Source organism: Pan paniscus, chromosome 12 (assembly GCF_029289425.2).
Source record: "Pan paniscus chromosome 12, NHGRI_mPanPan1-v2.0_pri, whole genome shotgun sequence".
NCBI lineage: Eukaryota > Metazoa > Chordata > Mammalia > Primates > Hominidae > Pan > Pan paniscus.
In genome coordinates, this window is record NC_073261.2 from 20,655,445 (window position 1) to 20,673,632 (window position 18,188).

An 18,188-nucleotide genomic window follows, 5' to 3' on the forward strand; every position below is an offset into this window, starting at 1 on the left:
ACACAGTGAAACCCTGTCGCTACTAAAAATACAAAAAATTAGCCAGGCATAATGGCACGCACCTGTAGTCCCAGCTACTTGGGAGGCTGAGGCAGGAGAATCGCTTGAACCTCGGAGGTGGAGGTTGCACTGAGCTGAGATCGTGCCACTGCACTCCAGCCTGGGTGACAGAGTGAGACTTCATATCAAAAATATATATATAGAAAAATAAAATTAAAAGTGGAAAAATGCAAATACTAATCAAAGGAAATTAGGCTGGGTGTGGTGGCTTACACCTGTAACTCTAGCACTTTGGGAGGCCAAGGCAGGAAGACTTCTTGAGGCTAGGAGTTCCGGACCAGCCTGGGCAACAGAATGAGATCCCTTCTCTACAAATGAAAAAAAAAAATTTAAATAGCCCAGCATGGTGGCATGCATGGTATAATGTACCCTAGCTACTTGGGAGGCTAAGGTGGGAGGATCACTTGAGCTCAGTAGTTTGAGGTTACAGCAAGCTATGATCACACCACTGCACTCCAGCCTGGGCAACAGAATGAGACCCTGTATCTAAAAAAATAAGCAAAAGAAAAAGGAAATGAGAGTGTCTATATTAATATCAAAGCAGACTTCAAACAAAGATGATTACCATGAATAAAGAAGGATATTACATAATTATTAAAGGGTCAATTCAACAAGAAGACATAACAATCATAAATGTGTAAATGTAATTCCATAGTAAAAGGAATCAGGAGGCTTGAGAGATGCTTATTTCAGGTCTGGGGTAAGGAATGTACAAAGTGAACCAGGACTAATGAAGTTATATTAAAACTCCAAAAGACGAAAAGAGTCATTTAAAAGACTAATGGAGTCATATGAAAAGGTCCCAGGAGCTAACAGAAAGGACTCCCCTTGGCCAAATCTGGAACATTTTGACAGTTTGAGCATCAATAAGAATAATGAACCATAATTGACTAGAAGACATTTAAAGCATAAAAATTCTTGAGTCCATAATCATACTCAATAAAGATGAAAACAAACCATCTTATTCATCACTGATGGGGGTGGCTGTTATTCAAGTTCTTATTCTAAAACTTGGTAATTAAAGGTAAATAAAGAATAATGTATTCTTTCTCTGCAGTGGAACTAAGTTTTAGATACAAAATAACCCCAGTGGATGAGGGAAAGTTCTTTAGAGGTAAGAATGACAGTTAATAAATGTAGAAAAAAGAAGATAATTTAATCATCATTTTGCAACTTCTAATTAAGTAACTGATGTGAGAAAGAATCATTACTGCACGCTAAAACCATTAAGGGAAAGATGTCAAAGATCTCAGTGTTTCAACCCATAGAATACTTTCCAGTGGCAAGAAGGTAAATCGATAGTTAACCCTATAATCTTAGAATCTCTAATAGTGGGTACACTAGATATTATGTGAAGAAAATGGCATCAGGCTGGGCGTGGTGGCTCATGCCTGTAATCCCAGCACTTTGGGAGGCAGAGGTGGGTGGATTACCTAAGGTCAGGAGTTCGAGACCAGCCTGGCCAATATGGTGAAACCCCATCTCTACTAAAAATACAAAAACTTTCTGGGCGTGGTGGCGAGCACCTGTAATCCCAGCTACGTGGGAGGCTGAGGAAGGAGAATCACTTGAACCCAGGAGGTGGAGGTTGCAGTGAGCCGAGATCGTGCCACTGCACTCCAGCCTGGGTGACAAGAGTGAAACTCCATAAGAAAGAAAGAAAAAGAAAGAAAAGAAAGAAAGAAAGAAAGAAAGAAAGAAAGAAAGAAAGAAAGAAAGAAAGAAAATGATATCGATGGTGAAGAATTGTTGTCCAACATGTTTAATATAATTGTGTTCAAGCCTAAAATTCTGCTTTACTGGAAATAAAAGAGAATACAGTTAAAGGACACCATGAGGAAACAATCAGATAAATACAGTAAGTGAGAACATTGACCCAACTTCTATAAGTCAACTGGCTAGGTCTCTCCAATAAGTTCAAAGTCAAGAAAAAAAAAGGGGGGGCCAGGTACTACACTTGATTTTTAAAAAGCTTAGAGACAAACAATGAAATGCAATCTATGCTCCTTAATTAGAACCCTATTTAAACAAACCAGCTCTCAAAGACATTTTTTGGGGTCAAAAAGGGAAAGGTGAATATAGTCTGGTTATTAGACAACATTTAGAAAGCACTGTTACTTGTGTTAGGTGTGAAAATTGTGTGATTATATTGTGAAAGAATTCGTTCTTTAAAAAAGATGCATTCTAAAGTATTTAGGGGTGAAAAGTTTAAAGTAATTTACTTCAAACTACAGTGAAAAAAATTTAAACACTGCAAAATATTAACTGCTAAATCTAGATAGTGGCTTTATAATATTCACAGATGAGCATATTTCCTTTAAATTTCTATGTGCTTAAAATTTTTCATGTTAAGTAATATATGTATTACATTGGGATGCATATAACTATGATTGACAGAAAATAACACTAAAAGTGCAAGATCACTGATTCTATCTAGGAAGTAGGATTATAGGGACTTCAATTTTCAAGTTAGCTTTTTTTTTTTGAGACGGAGTCTTGCTCTATCACCCAGGCTAGAGTGCACTGGCGCAATCTCAGCTCCCTGCAAGCTCCACCTCCCGGGTTCACACCATTCTCCTGCCTCAGCTGGGACTACAGGCACTCGCCACCATACCCGGCTAATTTTTTTTGTATTTTTAGTAGACACAGGGCTTCACCGTGTTAGCCAGGATGGTCTCGATCTCCTGACCTCGTGATCTGCCCGCCTCAGCCTCCCAAAGTGCTGGGATTACAGGGTGTGAGTCACCGCACCTGGCCCAGTATTTGTCCTTTTTATGATTTGCTTCTTTCACTTAGTGTAACGTTCTCAAGGTTGATCCATTTTGCAGCATAAGTCAGAATTTCCTTCCTTTTTTTTTTTGAGATGGAGTCTTGCTCTTGTTGCCCAGACTGGACTGCAATGGCATGATCTTGGCTCACTGCAACCTCCACCTACTGGGTTCAAGTGATTCTCCTGCCTCAGCCTCCGGAGTAGCTTGAACTATAGGCGCCAGCCACCATGCCCAGCTAATTTTTGTATTTTCAGTAGAGATGGGGTTTTACCATGTTGGCCAGGTTGGTCTCGAACTCCTGACCTCAGGTGATCTGTCTGCCTTGGCCTCCCAAAGTGCTGGTGTTACAGGCATGAGCCACCACGCCCAGCCAGAATTTCCTTTTTAAGGGTGAATAGATAAATATTCCATTGTATGAATGTACCACATTTTATTTATCCATTTATCCATTTCTGGACATTTGGGTGGTTTCCACCTTTCATCTATTGTGAATAATGCTACTATGAATGTGCACATGCAAATATCTCTTCAAGACCTTGCTTTCACTTCTTTGGGATATAGATCCAGAAGTGGAATTGCTAGATCACATGGCAACTGTATCTTGAATTTTTTAAAGAACTGCCTTACTGCTTTCCACAGGAGCTGCACCATTTTACATTCCCTCCAACAGTGCACAAGGGTTCCAATTTCTCCACATCCTTACTAACATTATTTTCTGTTTTTTTGATAGTAGCCATCTGAAAGGGTACGAGGTATATCTCACCATGGTTTTGATTTGCATTTCCCTAATGATTAGTGATGTTGAGCATTTTTTCATATACTTATTGGCTATTCTTATTTAACAGCTGCAGAGTATTCCTGGTAGAAACCGTAATTTACTTAAACAATGTCCTGGATAAATAAACTTTCTCAGTTCTTAAAAACAAAACTGCAATGACTCTCCTTGTACATTCGTCTGTTTTCAATTTTTTTTTTTTTTTTTTTGAGACGGAGTCTCACTCTGTCACCCAGGCTGGAGTGCAGTGGCACGATCTCAGCTTAGGGGAGGAGACCACCCCTCATATTGTCTTATGCCCAATTTCTGCCTCTAAAGAAAGAAAAAGTAAAAACTAAAAGGCAGAAATGAAATCCACAAGCAGACAGCCCGGCGCCACACCCTAGGCCTGGTAGTTAAAGATCGACCTCTGACCTAATCGGTTATGTTATCTATAGATTACAGACACTGTATAGAAAAGCACTGTGAAAATCCCTATCCTGTTTTGTTCCGGTCTAATTACTGGTGCATGCAGCCCCCAGTTACATACCCCCTGCTTGCTCAATCGATCACGACCCTCTCACGTACACCCCCTTAGAGTTGTGAGCCCTTAAAAAGGACAGGAATTGCTCACTCGGGGCGCTTGGCCCTTGAGACAGGAGCCTTGCTGATGCCCCCGGCCAGATAAACCCCTTCCTTCAACTCGGTGTCTGAGGAGTTTTGTCTGCGGCTCATCCTGCTACAGGCTCATTGCAAGTTCCGCCTCCTGGATTCACGCCATTCTCCTGCCTCAGCCTCCCAAGTATCTGGGACTACAGGCGCACACCATCATGCCCAGCATTTTTTTTTTTTTTTTAGTAGAGACGGGGTTTCACCGTGTTAGCCAGGACGGTCTCAATCTCCCGACCTCGTGATCTGTCTGCCTTGGCCTCCCAAAGTGCTGGAATTACAGGCCTGAGCCACCGCGCGGCCGTTTTCAATTTTTAAAAACTTTTTTATTACAGAAATGTTCACATATACACTAAAGTAGACAAGCTAATATAAAGAATGTAATGTATTTATGAGGTAGTTTCAAGTTATCAACCCACATTCCCCACCCCTACATTTTAAAGTAAATTTCAGTGATATCATTTAGTGTACAGATAGTTGCCTAGGGATCTTTAAAATTTGTTCTTTCTTTTTTTTTTTTTTTTTTTTTTTGAATCGGGGTCTCACCCTGTCACCCAGGCTGCAGTGCAGTGGTCCAATTATAGCTGGCTGGAACTACAGGTGCACGCCACCATGCCCAGCTAATTTTTAAATTTTTTTTTTTTTTGTAGAGACAAGGCAGGGGGGTCTCCCTTTTCTTCCCAGGCTGGTCTTGGACTCCTAACCTCAAGGGATCCTCCTGCTTCGACCTCCAAAAGTGCTGGGATTACAGGTGTGAGACACCATGCCCAAATTTGTACATTCTTTTGGTGTACATATAAGAATACATTTGTAAGATAAATTCCAAAATATGAATATCTTGGGTCAAGGAAGAGCTGAATTTTACATTGATAGCTATTGCCCACTTGTTCTTTACAAAGCGTGTATGGATTTATACTCCTATCAACAATAAATTAGCCAGGCATGCTGACGTGCACTCGTAAACCCTGCTATTCAAAAGGATAGTTGAAGTCCAAGAGTTCAAGACCAGTGTGGGTAACATAGAGAGGCCTCCTCTAGGGGAGGAAAAAAGGGTTTCCCTATATCCTCATCAAAACAATATATAGTCAAACTTTTCATCTTTGCATTTGTGAAAAATCGTATTTTATTTTTGTTTTATGATACTTTAAGAAATCATTTGTATTTTTCTGTAGAAACCTGTTTTTCTCTGAGTTGAACATTTTTGTACTGATTTTTTTAATAATTAGAACTTTTTTAATAATTTAGAACTTTTTGTCATACATTTTACAAATATTTTTCTTGGTTGGGGTTTGTTATATTTATTTGCTATGCAGAAAATTTAGATTTCTATGTAGTTACATTTATCAATTTTTATTTATTTATTTAGAGACAGAGTCTCGCTCTGTCGCCCAGGCTGGAGTGCAATGGCACGATCTCGGCTCACTGCAACCTCTGTCTCCCAGGTTCAAGTAATTCTCCTGCCTCAGCCTCCCAAGTAGCTGGGATTACAGGAACCCCGCCACCACAACCGGTGAAATTTTTGTATTTTTAGTAGAGATGGGGTTTCACCATGTTGGTCAGGCTAGTCTCAAACTCCTGACCAACATGATCCACTCACCTCAGCCTCTCCAAGTGCTGGGATTACACGCGTGAGTCACCGTGCCCGGCCTACATTTATCAATTTTTAATTTTATGGTTTATATGCTCTTTGAAAAGTCTCTCACCACTCCAACCTTACTTTTGTTTTTTTCCCTTGTTTTCTTCTGGTATTTTCATAACCTCTCTCTTTTTTTTTTTTTTTCTAGAACACTTAACTATTTGCTTTGTTTGGAATTTACTTTCATATGAGGACATCAAATAGATCCAGTGTTTTCCTCCGACATGCCTCGACTGGCAGGAGACCAAAGTTTTCATTCTATTACTAGAGAGTAGGTATAGTTACAGAATCAGGTATCCTGAGAGAGATCATTTATGCCCAGGATGAATAACCTGTCTTATCTATTAGATCCTTTGGAGATTTCACTTTTTTTTTTTTTTTTTTGGGACGGAGCCTGTTACCTAGGCTGGAGTGCAGTGGCGCGATCTCCCAGCTCACCACAACCTCCGCCTCCCAAGTTCAAGCGATTCTCCTGCCTCAGCCTCCCGAGTAGCTGGGATTACAGGCATGTGCCACCACCACGCCCAGCTAATTTTGTATTTTTAGTAGAGACGGGGTTTCTCCATGTTGGTCAGGCTGGTCTCGAACTCCTGACCTCAGGTGATCCGCCTGCCTCAGCCTCCCAAAGTGCTGGGATTACAGGCGTGAGCCACTGCGCCGGCCCCAAAATTTCAGGTTTTCATAGATGGAATGGGTGAAGAAAATGAGAGCTAGCAAGTTAGAACAGGATGCAGAGGCAAGACTGGAAACTCTCCAAGAAAGGTTAACTTTTCTTAACTCACAAGTTAAACAAAGCCTGCAGGCTCCATGCGGAGCTCAGGCACCCAGCGGTGACCGATCCAGACCAGGTCCTCCCGGAAGCCTGGCCTGCCCGACAGAGCCTTACCACAGAGCCCCCTCAGGCGTCCTCGCCAGGACGGGGCGGAACCCTGTGTAGGTCCCACCTCCGGGACGAAGGCCGCTGCCAGGGCCGCGCAGCCACGCGAGTGGAATCAGAGGAGCCTCGAGGCAAGGAGAGCCGGGCCCCGCTCCCTGCGCCCGTCACCGCCATCCTTGTTGTAGGGAACTCGGCCCCCGAGCCGCCGCCGCACTCCGTGGGCTCCCAATGAGCCCCTACCCCCGCCACCCGCTGCGTTTGCGCTAGCCTCCTAGACTAGCCTGGGGTGTTGAGATGGGGGCGGGCCCGAGCCACGGGTTGGGGCGGGGTCTGACGCGCGCCCCGCCCCGCAACGCCCCGCCCCCCCGCGCCTACCTCTCCAGTCCGCGCCCTTCGGCGCCCGTCCCGCCAGTCCCCGCCCCTCCTTGCCCAGCAGCTCCCGCCCCTCCCCCGCCTTCCCGCGCGGTTCGCCTCGCCTTCCCCCGCCTCCCGCGCCCCCGCGCGACCCGCCCCTGGCCTTCCTCCCCTTCCTGCTCCGGGCCCGCCAGTAGCCGGCCGCGGCGGCGAGGGACTAGGACGCGGCTAGAGCGGCGCCGGGAGACGAGGGGCTGAGAGACGGCGGCGGCCGAAAGCGGAGAGATGCTGGGCGTGGCGGCCGGGATGACCCACAGGTACGGGCCGCGCCGCGCGGCGCCCGCCACGTCCGCCCTGCAGCTGCCGGCGGGCCTTCGGGCCGGGCCGGGCCGGGCCGGGCCTGGCGCGGGCGGGCGGCCGGGCTTTCCCCGCGGCCTCCCCCGGGCGGCCCGGAGCCCCGACCCCCAGCGCTCGGGTGGCGGCGTGGCTGCGTGCGGGCCCGCGGAGGAGACGGCTGCTGTTCACTCCCGGGTGTCCGCGGTGGCACAGGCGCTGACGCCGCCCCGCTGCTCCGAGAGTTCCATAAGACAAATCAGTATTTGCCGAGCTAATCATTTATCTTCTAGCAGTAGGGATCAGCGGGTCGCAGACGTCTTGGTCTCAGGACCCCTCTTGGGACTACAGGACCTGGAATGGTGGCTATCTCCATAGACTGTACTAGAAAGGAAAACCGAGTAACTCATTGAATAAATCCGTGGTATGTTAGCGTACATACCACATTTTTATGCAACATAGGGTTTTGCTAAAACAAAAGAGTTCGTGGGACGACTGGCGTCCTTTACAGTTTGCGAATCTCTTGAGTTGTCTGACTTAGTAGAGACAACTACGTTCTCCCATCTGCTTTGCAGTTCAGTCTGTTGCGGTATGTTTTCATATGAAGAAAATCTGATCTTACACAGATGTGTAGTTGGAAAAGTGAGTACTGACTTAATAGCTGTTTCAGATAATTATGGGTATTCTTTATTACTACACCAAAACTACGTAAGTGGAAGTTTCTCAAAGGCTGGTTTGGACGTGGAATCTGAAGCTACTGTCAGCGGACTTTTCACACAGTTTCGTTAAAATTCCTTGGTCTGTCTTGCAGTTTGAATGCAGCTGAAGCTCCTGTCAATGGCCTTTGCACACAGTTACGTTAAAATTCCTTGGTCTGTCTTGCAGTTTGAATGCAGCTGTTACCCATTGTAACACCATATATTTGTCGTTTGGAAGATATTGGCTCACTGAGTTTGGCAGATCTCAAGCTGACGCATTTCACTAATAGCGCCGAATAACATTCGTTACCATCGCTGTTGATTTCATTGGGAAAGTCTTTATGTTAAAAGCCGTCAGATACAAGGTGGTGTTTACAAGTTTTCCAAAATTCTAATTTTCGGTTGAAAGCTTGCTTTTTATCATTGGGAGCAAAATATTGTCAATTGTTTTCCTCAAAGTGACAGACTCACTTTGTTCAGTTTCAAGGAAATGTCCGGCAATACAGGTTTAAATAACCCTAGTTTGTCAAGTGTTCTTTCCCGTAAAAATGGTATTTCATGACACAAGCAAGTTAATTCAGCTCATCGCTCTATTACAGAAGTGCACACCTGCCATTTGGTCACAAGTAACAAAAAAGAGTCAAAGCTCAAGATTTGATAACAATAATTTGTACTCCTTCATCATGGACTTTTTTCCTTAAAAAAAAGTATTGACTAGTAAGTTGATATAAAATTTAAAGTATTTGTGAGATATTAAGAATAACGGATATGTAGTGTAATAAAGGAGATAATAGTTTCCTTTTAAGACCTTCAAACCTCTCTGGTCCAGTGTCTCTCCGCATCCTATCCCCTTCCCATCCTGAATTTACCATTAGTAATTTACTTTTTGGAGGGAGAGTAATAAGTTCATTCAAATTATTGTGCATCCGTAACCATCATACATGTCCAGAAATCTTTATCTTACAAAACTGAAACTCTGTACTTATTAAACAATAATTCTCCATTCCCCTCCTCCCGCCAGTCCCTGGCAGCCATCATTTTAATTTCTGTCTATGACTTTGACTACTGCTGGTACCTCATATCTCATGTAAGTGGAATCATACACTATTTGTTGTGCATGTCATAGTTTGTTCCTTTTTGTTGCTCAGTAGTGCTCCATGGTATGGATGTACAGCAGTTTAACTGTTCACATGTTTGAAGGACATTCAGGCTGTTAGTTTTGGGCTATTAAGAAAGCTACTACGAACAAATAGACAGGTGTTTGTTGCTGTTTTTGAGACAGTGTCTTGCTTAGTCACCCAGACTGGAGTGGAATGCAGTAGCATGATCATGACTTACTGCACCCTAGACGTCCCAGGCTGAAGCAATCCTTCCACCTCAGTCCCCCGAGTAGTTGGGACTACAGACACACGCCACCATGCCTGGATACTTTTTGTATTTTTTTGGTAGAGACAGGGTTTCGCCATGTTGTCCAGGCTAGTCTGGGGGTCCCAAACTCCTGGGTTCCAGCAGTCCACCCACCTCAGCCTCCCAAAGTGCTGGAATTTTAGAGCCACTGTGCTCAGCCTGTCTAAGTTTTATGTGAATGTAACTTTTCCTTTTCTGGGATAAATGTCCAAGAGTGTGCAATTGTCAGGTTGTACAGAAATCTATGTTTAGTTTTTTGAGAAACTGACAGTTTTTTTCCAGCATGACTGTACCATTTCACTTAAAAAGTGAAATTGACATTATTTTCCTGTGAGTACATAAAGGTAAAGAATTCAGAGACAGTACCACGGCCCTCTTTAGTGCTAAGCGGCCAGCAGTTGTACCGACTGTTGTTTTTGCACTATCTGTGTGTCAACACAGTGCACAATGCTACAGTGACTTCTTAGGAATATCTTAGTATGATGAAAATAGTTTTGATCTCTCGGATCCCTTAAAAAGGTCTTGGAGACCCTCAGGAGTTCAAGGCCATACTTTAAGAACCACTGTTAAAGACATAATCCTAAATGATGAAGGATATGCAGGTATTGGGGATATTTAAAAAGGAACAAATACAAGGTTTCTCTTAAAATTGCTCTTGAATGCTTGTGGTAGTGTGTGCCTTGTAGTTTAGGCTAGTTTTAGTAGGATGTAATAACTAAGACTTGGACCACCATGGAAGAAGCAACTTTCTGCCTTGCAGGATTTTCCCTGATAAGAAAATGGCCAGTGCCATTATGAAGAGGGAAAATGCCATGGGCCTAAGTGTATTCACACTTTTCAGTGTTCTGTGCCTGTTTGTATGGTGAGAAAATCGAACTGTTGATTTTTAAGAAAGCTAAGGAAAGTTTGGTGGTACAAAAGATCATTTCAGTTCTGGTGGTTCCGTTTTTTGCAGGCTTAGAGAAAACTGTCCATCAGGATTGTGCTGTCTTGATTTTATTTGATCATTCCCACCCTTTTTTCCCTTTGCTGTAGCCCCTTGACCTGTCTCCTGGGCAGTTCTTTCCTTTGCTAAATGTGAGTACAACAAGTAGGCTTTCCTTTCCTCCTAGAGAGGGGGACCTTGGAGCCCCTCCACTGGGTCAGAGAAACTTCCATAGCTTTAGCAGATCAGTAACAGGAGAGCCGAGCTTTACTCTGAAAGCCTCTATTTTCAATAATGTTGTGTTTGCTCTTTGGATAATCATTTAAATAAATAAACCTCAGTATAGGTCATGTTCTTACCTAGGTTTGCACTTAAATAGAAGGAAAAACATCTCAAACCATTTTGTTAGTTTTATAGTTCTCGTAACTACACTTTAAGCTGTGGTTTTCCACCCACAGGGATGTCGTCTATATTATATGCTGGACTGTTGCCACATTGTCTTCCAAACACTTTAATTTTAAGACACTTGAGAAGCAGGAGCTGCACTACCTGTTGCCATATACTGTGCATTCTTCAGCAACAGAGGTTTTCTTTTCACTCTTTCTGATATAATCTCATCTCTTTTATTTGATCATATCACACATTTCCACCCTGGAGCTTACTGCAGGAATGAGTAAGGGAGTCATTTTCCTGCATCTTTTTTCACGTTGGAGCACGTTTTGGAGCTTGATGAGTCTTCAGTGACATTTAACAGTGGGGCGGGACAGCTGCAGATAAAGCAAGTGCTGAAGAGTGCATTCTGTGAGAGGTAGGAAGAAAGGTGAAGGCAGTAGTTCAGCTGCTGGGAGTATGTGCTTGGCAGTGAGAGGCACGGGACTCAGCATCAGCACACCAGGAATCCAGGGCTTTCAGGATGTCTGAGTAGCAGGCAAGGTAAAGCAAGATAACAGACAACATGCATTTACAAATAATGTTTACACATACTTTCCCTTTCTACAAAAATGGAATCATAGTCATACTATTCTGCAATTGCTTTTTTTAGTATTAAAAAAGTTACGGAAAACATGCAAAACAAAATTTACTATTTTAACCATTTTTAAGTGTACAGTTCTGTGGCATTATGTACATTGACGTTGCTGTGCAACCATCACTACCCTTCCTTCCAAGAACTTTTTCATCTTCCCAAACTGAAACTCTGTGACCTGTAAATACCAACTCCCCATTTCTTGCAATTGCTTTTTTACTTCAACAAGCTGTCTTAGAGTGGTGTATCTGGGTTTACCTTATGTTTTTTAACCTTAGTTTTAATGGCTGCATAGTATTTCACAGTGTACATGTGATATGATTTGTACATCCAGTCCTTGACTAGTGGTTATTTGGGTTCTATTTTTTAATTATCACAAACACTTTGAACATCTCTGCCAGAGTGTTTTTTGTTTTGTTTTGTTTTTGAGACAAGGTCTCACTCTGTCACCCAGGCTGGAGTAAAGTGGTGCAATCATGGCTCACTGCAGCCTCAACCTCCTGGGGTCAGGTGATCCTTTCGCCTTAGACTTCTGAGTAGCTGGGACAACAGGTACATGCCACTATGCCCGGCTAATATTTTGTATTTTTTGTAGTGACAGGGTTTCCCCCATCTTGCCCAGCCTAGTGTTGAATTCCTGGCCTCAAGCGATCCGCCTTCCTCGGCCTCTCAAAGTTCTGGGATTACAGGCGCGAGCCACTGCACCCAGCTACCAGAGTTTTCATAGCTTTCTGAGTGTAGAGTTAGTATGTGCATGAGTGTTTGGGTCCATGTTCTAGTCCTAGTTCTGTCCCTTCATGGCTCTTTGACTTTGGCCCTGTCAGCGTCTTTAAGCCTCAGATTCTTAATTTATAAAATAATCCCACCTATCTCAGAGGTTGTTGTGATAACTAAATATGAAGGCAAATGCAAATATTTCTGAAAGCATACCGATGAAATTTTTAGTGATTGTTGCTTCTGGAGAGGGAGTCTAGGCACCTGAGAATCCAGGATGAGAGGGACATTTTTTTGTTGTATAGCTTTTTGTACTGTTTTGATTTTTAAAATCATGTGTATGTTTTCATTTTTAAACCATTTAACACCATGCCAGGAACATAGTAGATGCTCAATGAAGTCATCGTTTCCCATCATCCTGGTTCTTTTCCCCCGGACTTATACTGCTGCTAATGGCACCTAACATGGTTGCTTTTGTTTCTTCCTGTCCTTCCCTCCCTATAGCCACCTTCTTGCTGAGTTCTTACCTTCGAATTTTCTCTTGAATCCATTGTTTTCTTTTTTCACTCCTTTCTTACTGATTTCCTTTTCACCCTGGTTCTGAAAATCTTTCAAATGAACATAAGATGATAGTATTAAGACTGGGAAAGACTTGAGAGAATGCAGAGCCAGTGTCCTGTGGACTGTAAACTTATTCCAACTGGCTGGAAAAAAAAAATCTATGCACATACTAAGTGTTTGAAGTGGAACAAATAATGTTTTGTGAATGTTTCTAATTTTCATTTAAATGGTGATAAAGTACAGATTCCTTTTTTTTTGAGACGGAGTCTTGCTCTGTTGCCCAGGCTGGAGTGCAGTGGCATGATCTTGGCTCACTGCAAGCTCCACCTCCCGGGTTCACGTCATTCTCCTGCCTCAGCTTCCCAAGTAGCTAGGACTACAGGCGCCTGCCACAACACCTGGCTAATTTTTTGTATTTTTAGTAAAGACGGAGTTTCACCGTGTTAGCCAGGATGGTCTCGACCTCCTGACCTTGTGATCTGCCCGCCTCGGCCTCCCAAAGTGCTGGGATTACAGACTTGAGCCACCGCGCCTGGCTGATAAAGTACAGATTCTTTTAAAGGGTTTGTGGAATTCGTGGTAGTATTTATATAGTGCATGCTTTATCTGTTAACGTGCTAAAAAGACAATCATGGTGATATGAAGATCTAAGAAAATTTATTTAACCTTTAAAAAGTGGGTTTATGTGTGAAAAAGTTGGAAGCTACTGAACTCATGCACTTTAGTGGGTCCCCTGCATTAGCCCTTTATTTAAATACACTGCGTCTTTATTTTACAGGACAGGATTTGCCTAGAAGGTAAAATAGTTTATTCGAGGCCGAAAGTCAGTTAACAGCAGGGTTAGGAATACAGCCCAAGATGTGGTTGTATTGTGGGGTCTCCTCTGCTATATTACGTTGGTTTGCTCTGTTACTTTATTCACATTGCATTGTTACAGTTTGTTGTATGTATATATTTTATCTTTTTGTCTACAGTATATAGTAAATACCTTGAGGACCAAGACCTATAGCTGAGCCCATTAACATAGTACATTTGGAAATGTCTGAATGAATTATGGATATTGGCCCAGAATTGTTCTCTTACAGGTGTCCTGGATGTCAGTCTCTTTCAAGTGATTCCTTTTGAAGAACACTTCAAAAGTGTTGTTGAAGACCTGGTATTCCTAGCCACATGTGCTGGTGCTTGCAACTTTTTCCTCCCCAGAGAGATCCCTTCCTATTGACGGGCTTCCTTACCAATGCATCAGCTGAGTGACAAATGTTACCAGCTACTTAAACAGATATGTTTATTTCTCATTGGTAAATGTAGTTGTTGTTTTGTTTTTGTTTGCTTACTTTTAAAGCTGGGCACATTGCTGTCCATTTTAAAATTTGCCTTGTTAATACAGTGAGGAAGGGAGGGAGAATGGACATTGGGTAGGCAGTTGCAGCTTTTGCCACAGCTAGCTGTTTCTCCTTCTCAGTGCAGTAGATTCAACAGGATTTGTTTTTCTGTGCAGGTACAGTGCAGGTGCACCTGACTGATCTGTCATCCCTGTTGGTTTCAGATTTTTCTAAAGAACTACTTTGGTCACATGTTTTCAAAATATTGAGAAGCTGCTTATTGCCTGTCAAGTAGGTCCAAACTCCAGCGCCTGGAATTTAAGGCTGTTTGTGATCTGGCCCAACCCATCTTCATAGCCTTGTCACACACTGTTTCCTTAGCCTTTGTCTCTCTAACCCACTGCCTTTTTCTGAAAATGATGATTTCCTGCCTCGGTGCTGTTCATGCCCTTCTCTGGGCCTGGAAAATCATCATCTTTTGTGTTTTCTTGGCAGCTGGGACAAAATTGCCACTTCTCTCATAAAATAACGAATTCCTGGAGCATTAATTTAGCCCCCGCTGTGTAGTAGGGAATTAGGGATTCAGAGCTTTTTCTGTTTTCCCAAAGCATTTTGAATTCTTTTTTGGTAATTACCAATTTCTGTTTTGTTTTATAGTTTTTTGTATATATGTCTAAGCTTTTCTGCCAAAGTGTAATCTCTGGAAGTAAAGGAATGTCTTAATCAAATTTGTTAAATATCCAAAGAAAAACAAGCTGGACAGTAGGCTTTATTTCTCCTTTTATTTGTTAGTGAATCGAAAAGTTCAGGGCTAGCTCTGTTTAGTGTCTTTGACGTTGTTTGAATAAATTCACGAAACTTTGAGTAAGACAGGATCATTTTCTTTGGTTTAGCTTGACTCTACAGTGTATTACAGACTGCTGGCAGAGACCCAACATCATGAAACATTTAGGAGAAATTCAGATGATATTTAGGCATCCTTGTTTAGTTTCCTCCTAGGCCACTCTTTTGGAAACTCGGTTAGTCATAACCACCTTCTCTTAATTACCTACTTCCACACAAATACCTTAAGGATATTGTTTTATATAATCTTACCATCACAGCCACACCATGAAGTAGGACCTTTATATCTATTTTACAGATAAGAAAACCAAGCTCAAGAGGTTAAGAACTCACCAAGTCATACAATTAGTGACAGCTGGGGTTCATACGGAAGTGCCCTGTAGAGCCCTGTGTCTCCTCACTTCATGTCACTGGTCAAGAAGAGGTCACAGCTGCTAATTGTTTTTCCAAGTCTCAAGGCTTTTTCTTGGCATGTCCAGACAACCTATCCAGTTTTACTCCCTACTACCCTTACGCTTATATCATCTTATTGCCAACCATACCACAGTCCTTCTTTCTGAACTTGATTTTTGTTACTCTGCTAGGAGTAGCCTTTCCTTTTTTAAGGGGGTAGGAGTTCCCAAGTCTTACAACTCAAGTCCCAGCTTAAACTCCTCTGTCTTGAAGATGACTTCCTTGGCTGCTTCAACACCTATTAGGCTTTCTTTTCTTGACCTCCTGGAGAATGCATTGGGTAAGATGCAGTTCTTTACCCAAATTTAATGTGTCTGTATTTGTGTGCAACACACAAACTTCATTATTTTTATTTGAACTCTTGGCTGTGCTTGCATATGTGAAAGTGATATTTACAAATTTTGGAACACATCTTTCAATACAGTTTGTGTCCATTATATACACTGTACTATGCTATAGGGCATGGAGTATACAGCTGTAATAGAGTGAAGGACACATTGTCTAATATTGTAGCTTTGTGTGTACAAGTCCCATAAGAGACTGTTTAAAAAAGTCTTTTAGAAATTTCACTGGGCATGGTGGCTCACACCTGTAATCTCAGCACTTTGGGAGGCTGAGGTGAGAGGATCGCTTGAGCCCAGGAGTTCAAGATGAGCCTGGGCAACATAGTGGTACCTCATCTCTACAAAAAAATTTAAAATTAGCTGGGCATGGTGGCACGTGCCCGTAGTCCTGTGGCAGGCTAGGTCTCACTAATGCAGGCCTCCATAACAACTGTTTCAATACTGACTGAGTGGTTAAGTGAAATAGTAAAAGCTAAACAAGTCAGTGCCCTTATCAAAGGCTGGAGTGTAACAGAAACCTACCAAGAGTTTTGCCTAGGCCTTTCCTGGGCCTTAAAGCATGACAAAATAACAAGAATTCTTAACAGGACCCTTTTAGGATTAAACAAATTTTATTGTGGGTCTGAAGAAACTCCCCAAACCTCTGTGATTTAGTAGGAGACAAGGGTAATCACCTCAGCACCTGGACCCATTTAGATGAAGTAAATTTACTGAGGATCCAGAAGAAGGTCTCCAGCACTCAGACCTTAGTTATAGATTAAAAGAAGTTAATCACTTACATCTTCAGGTGAATGCACACTTACACGTAGACATATAGCTTAGAAGGTAGATAAGCTCTGGAAAACTGCAATTTTGAGTTGGTCTGGTGATAATTTCCAGGCCTTCTCCCTGTAACTGGTTGCAGAAATAAAAACTCTCTTCCTCCCCTGTTCATCTGCATCTCGTTATTGGGCCACGAGAAATAGCAGCCCAACCCTCAGTTTGGTCCAGGAACAGTCCCAGCTACTCAGGAGGCTGAGGTGGGAGGATCACTTGAGCCTGGGAGGTTGAGTCTTGCCACTGCACTCCAGCCTGGGCAACACAGCAAGACTCTTTCTTTCTCTGTCTTTCTCTCCCTCTCTCTTTTCTGTCTTCTCTCTTTCCCTGTCTCTCTCAAAAAAGTAAAAAGAAATTTAAAGGAGGAAGTGGTAATTTGTTACTAGTTATTATAGATTAGTTGTTACTTATTGAAGACATTAGGACCAGTCAAATATTATTGGATTCTTAGCAGGTAGAGGTGTATTGGTCATCGTAGGGTTCAACCAGAGGCCTGGCTTATTTGGAATGTTGTAGGGAAAATTCAAGAATCAGGGAGAACAGTGCTCTCAAAACATGGGCTGCAGACTTCTCATGGCATGGGGTTCATGCTAAAAATGCTGATTGCTCAGCCTCATCCCATACTTCTTGAGGAATGTATGTCATGAAATCTATGCTTTTTAATTTTTTATTATGGAGGATTTCAAACATATACAAAAATACAGAGAATAATATGTCTCTGTGTGTTTCTGCTCAGCTTCAACAATTATTATTTTATTTATTTATTTTTGAGGCGATGTTTTTGCTCTGTTGTCCAGGCTGGAGTGCACTGGTGCTCTTGGTTCATTGCAACCTCTGCCTCTTGGGTTCAAGCGATTCTCCTGCCTCAGCCTCCCAAGTAGCTGCGATTACAGGTGCCTACCACCATGCCTGGCTAATTTTTGTATTTTTAGTAGAGACGGGTTTTCACCATGTGGGCCAGGCTGGTCTCAAACTCTTAACCTCAGGTCATCCACCCACTTTGGCCTCCCAAAGTGCTAGGATTACAGGTGTGAGCCACCACACTGGGCCAGCCTCAATAATTATTAACTGATGGTAAATCTTTGACTGAAGGCCAATATTTTTTCACTCTTCTCTCCCCTGTGTCATATCGTAGAGATTTTAATATGTATCCTTAAAAGATAAGGACTCTTCAAAAAACTGTTTAAACATAACCTCAGCATCACACCTGAAAAAGATGAGTAGTAATTCCTTGATATCATCAACTACACAGTGTTTAAATTTCTGTTTATCCCAAACATCAATTTTATTTTGTGGTTTTTCTAAATTGAGATCTGAATAAGGTTCACAAATTTGATAGGTTGATAAGTCTTTTAGTCTCTTTTAACATATAAGTACACCTTTCATCTTTTTCTTTTCTCTTGTGATTTTGTTGTTGCTGTTGTTGAAGAAATTGCGTGGTTATCTTGAAGAATTTCCTGCCATCTGGATTTACCAGCTTATATCCTCAGGGTATATGGTTTAACATCCTCATATATATAGTTTTGTTGCCCAGGCAGGAGTGCAGTGGCTTGATGTCGGCTCACTGCAACCTCCGCCTCCCGGGTTCAAGCGATTCTCCTGCTTCAGCCTCCCAAGTAGCTGGGAT

The 18,188-nt window shown here is 42.6% G+C and overlaps 1 protein-coding gene and 1 long non-coding RNA gene across 4 annotated transcripts in view; one reads left to right on the top strand and one right to left on the bottom strand.

Annotated features, from left to right (window-relative positions):
- Positions 1-7,109, bottom strand: part of LOC129397118 (uncharacterized) — a 50,161-nt gene extending 43,052 nt beyond the window's left edge. Inside the window, exon 1 of the long non-coding RNA XR_010109242.1 lies at positions 6,777-7,109. This is a non-coding gene — a long non-coding RNA (uncharacterized LOC129397118). The remainder of the gene's footprint in view (positions 1-6,776) is intronic.
- A 12-nt stretch (positions 7,110-7,121) lies between these two features.
- The window catches only part of LIMS1 (LIM zinc finger domain containing 1), a 155,209-nt gene continuing 144,142 nt past the window's right edge, over positions 7,122-18,188 (top strand). The window contains exon 1 of one of the 3 annotated variants that reach the window (XM_034952386.3): positions 7,122-7,438. In XM_034952386.3, coding sequence (XP_034808277.1) covers positions 7,407-7,438 — 32 coding nt within the window. In that variant the 5' untranslated portion in view covers positions 7,122-7,406. The remainder of the gene's footprint in view (positions 7,439-18,188) is intronic. The other 2 variants (XM_057301250.1, XM_034952383.4) reach the window with 2 other exon arrangements.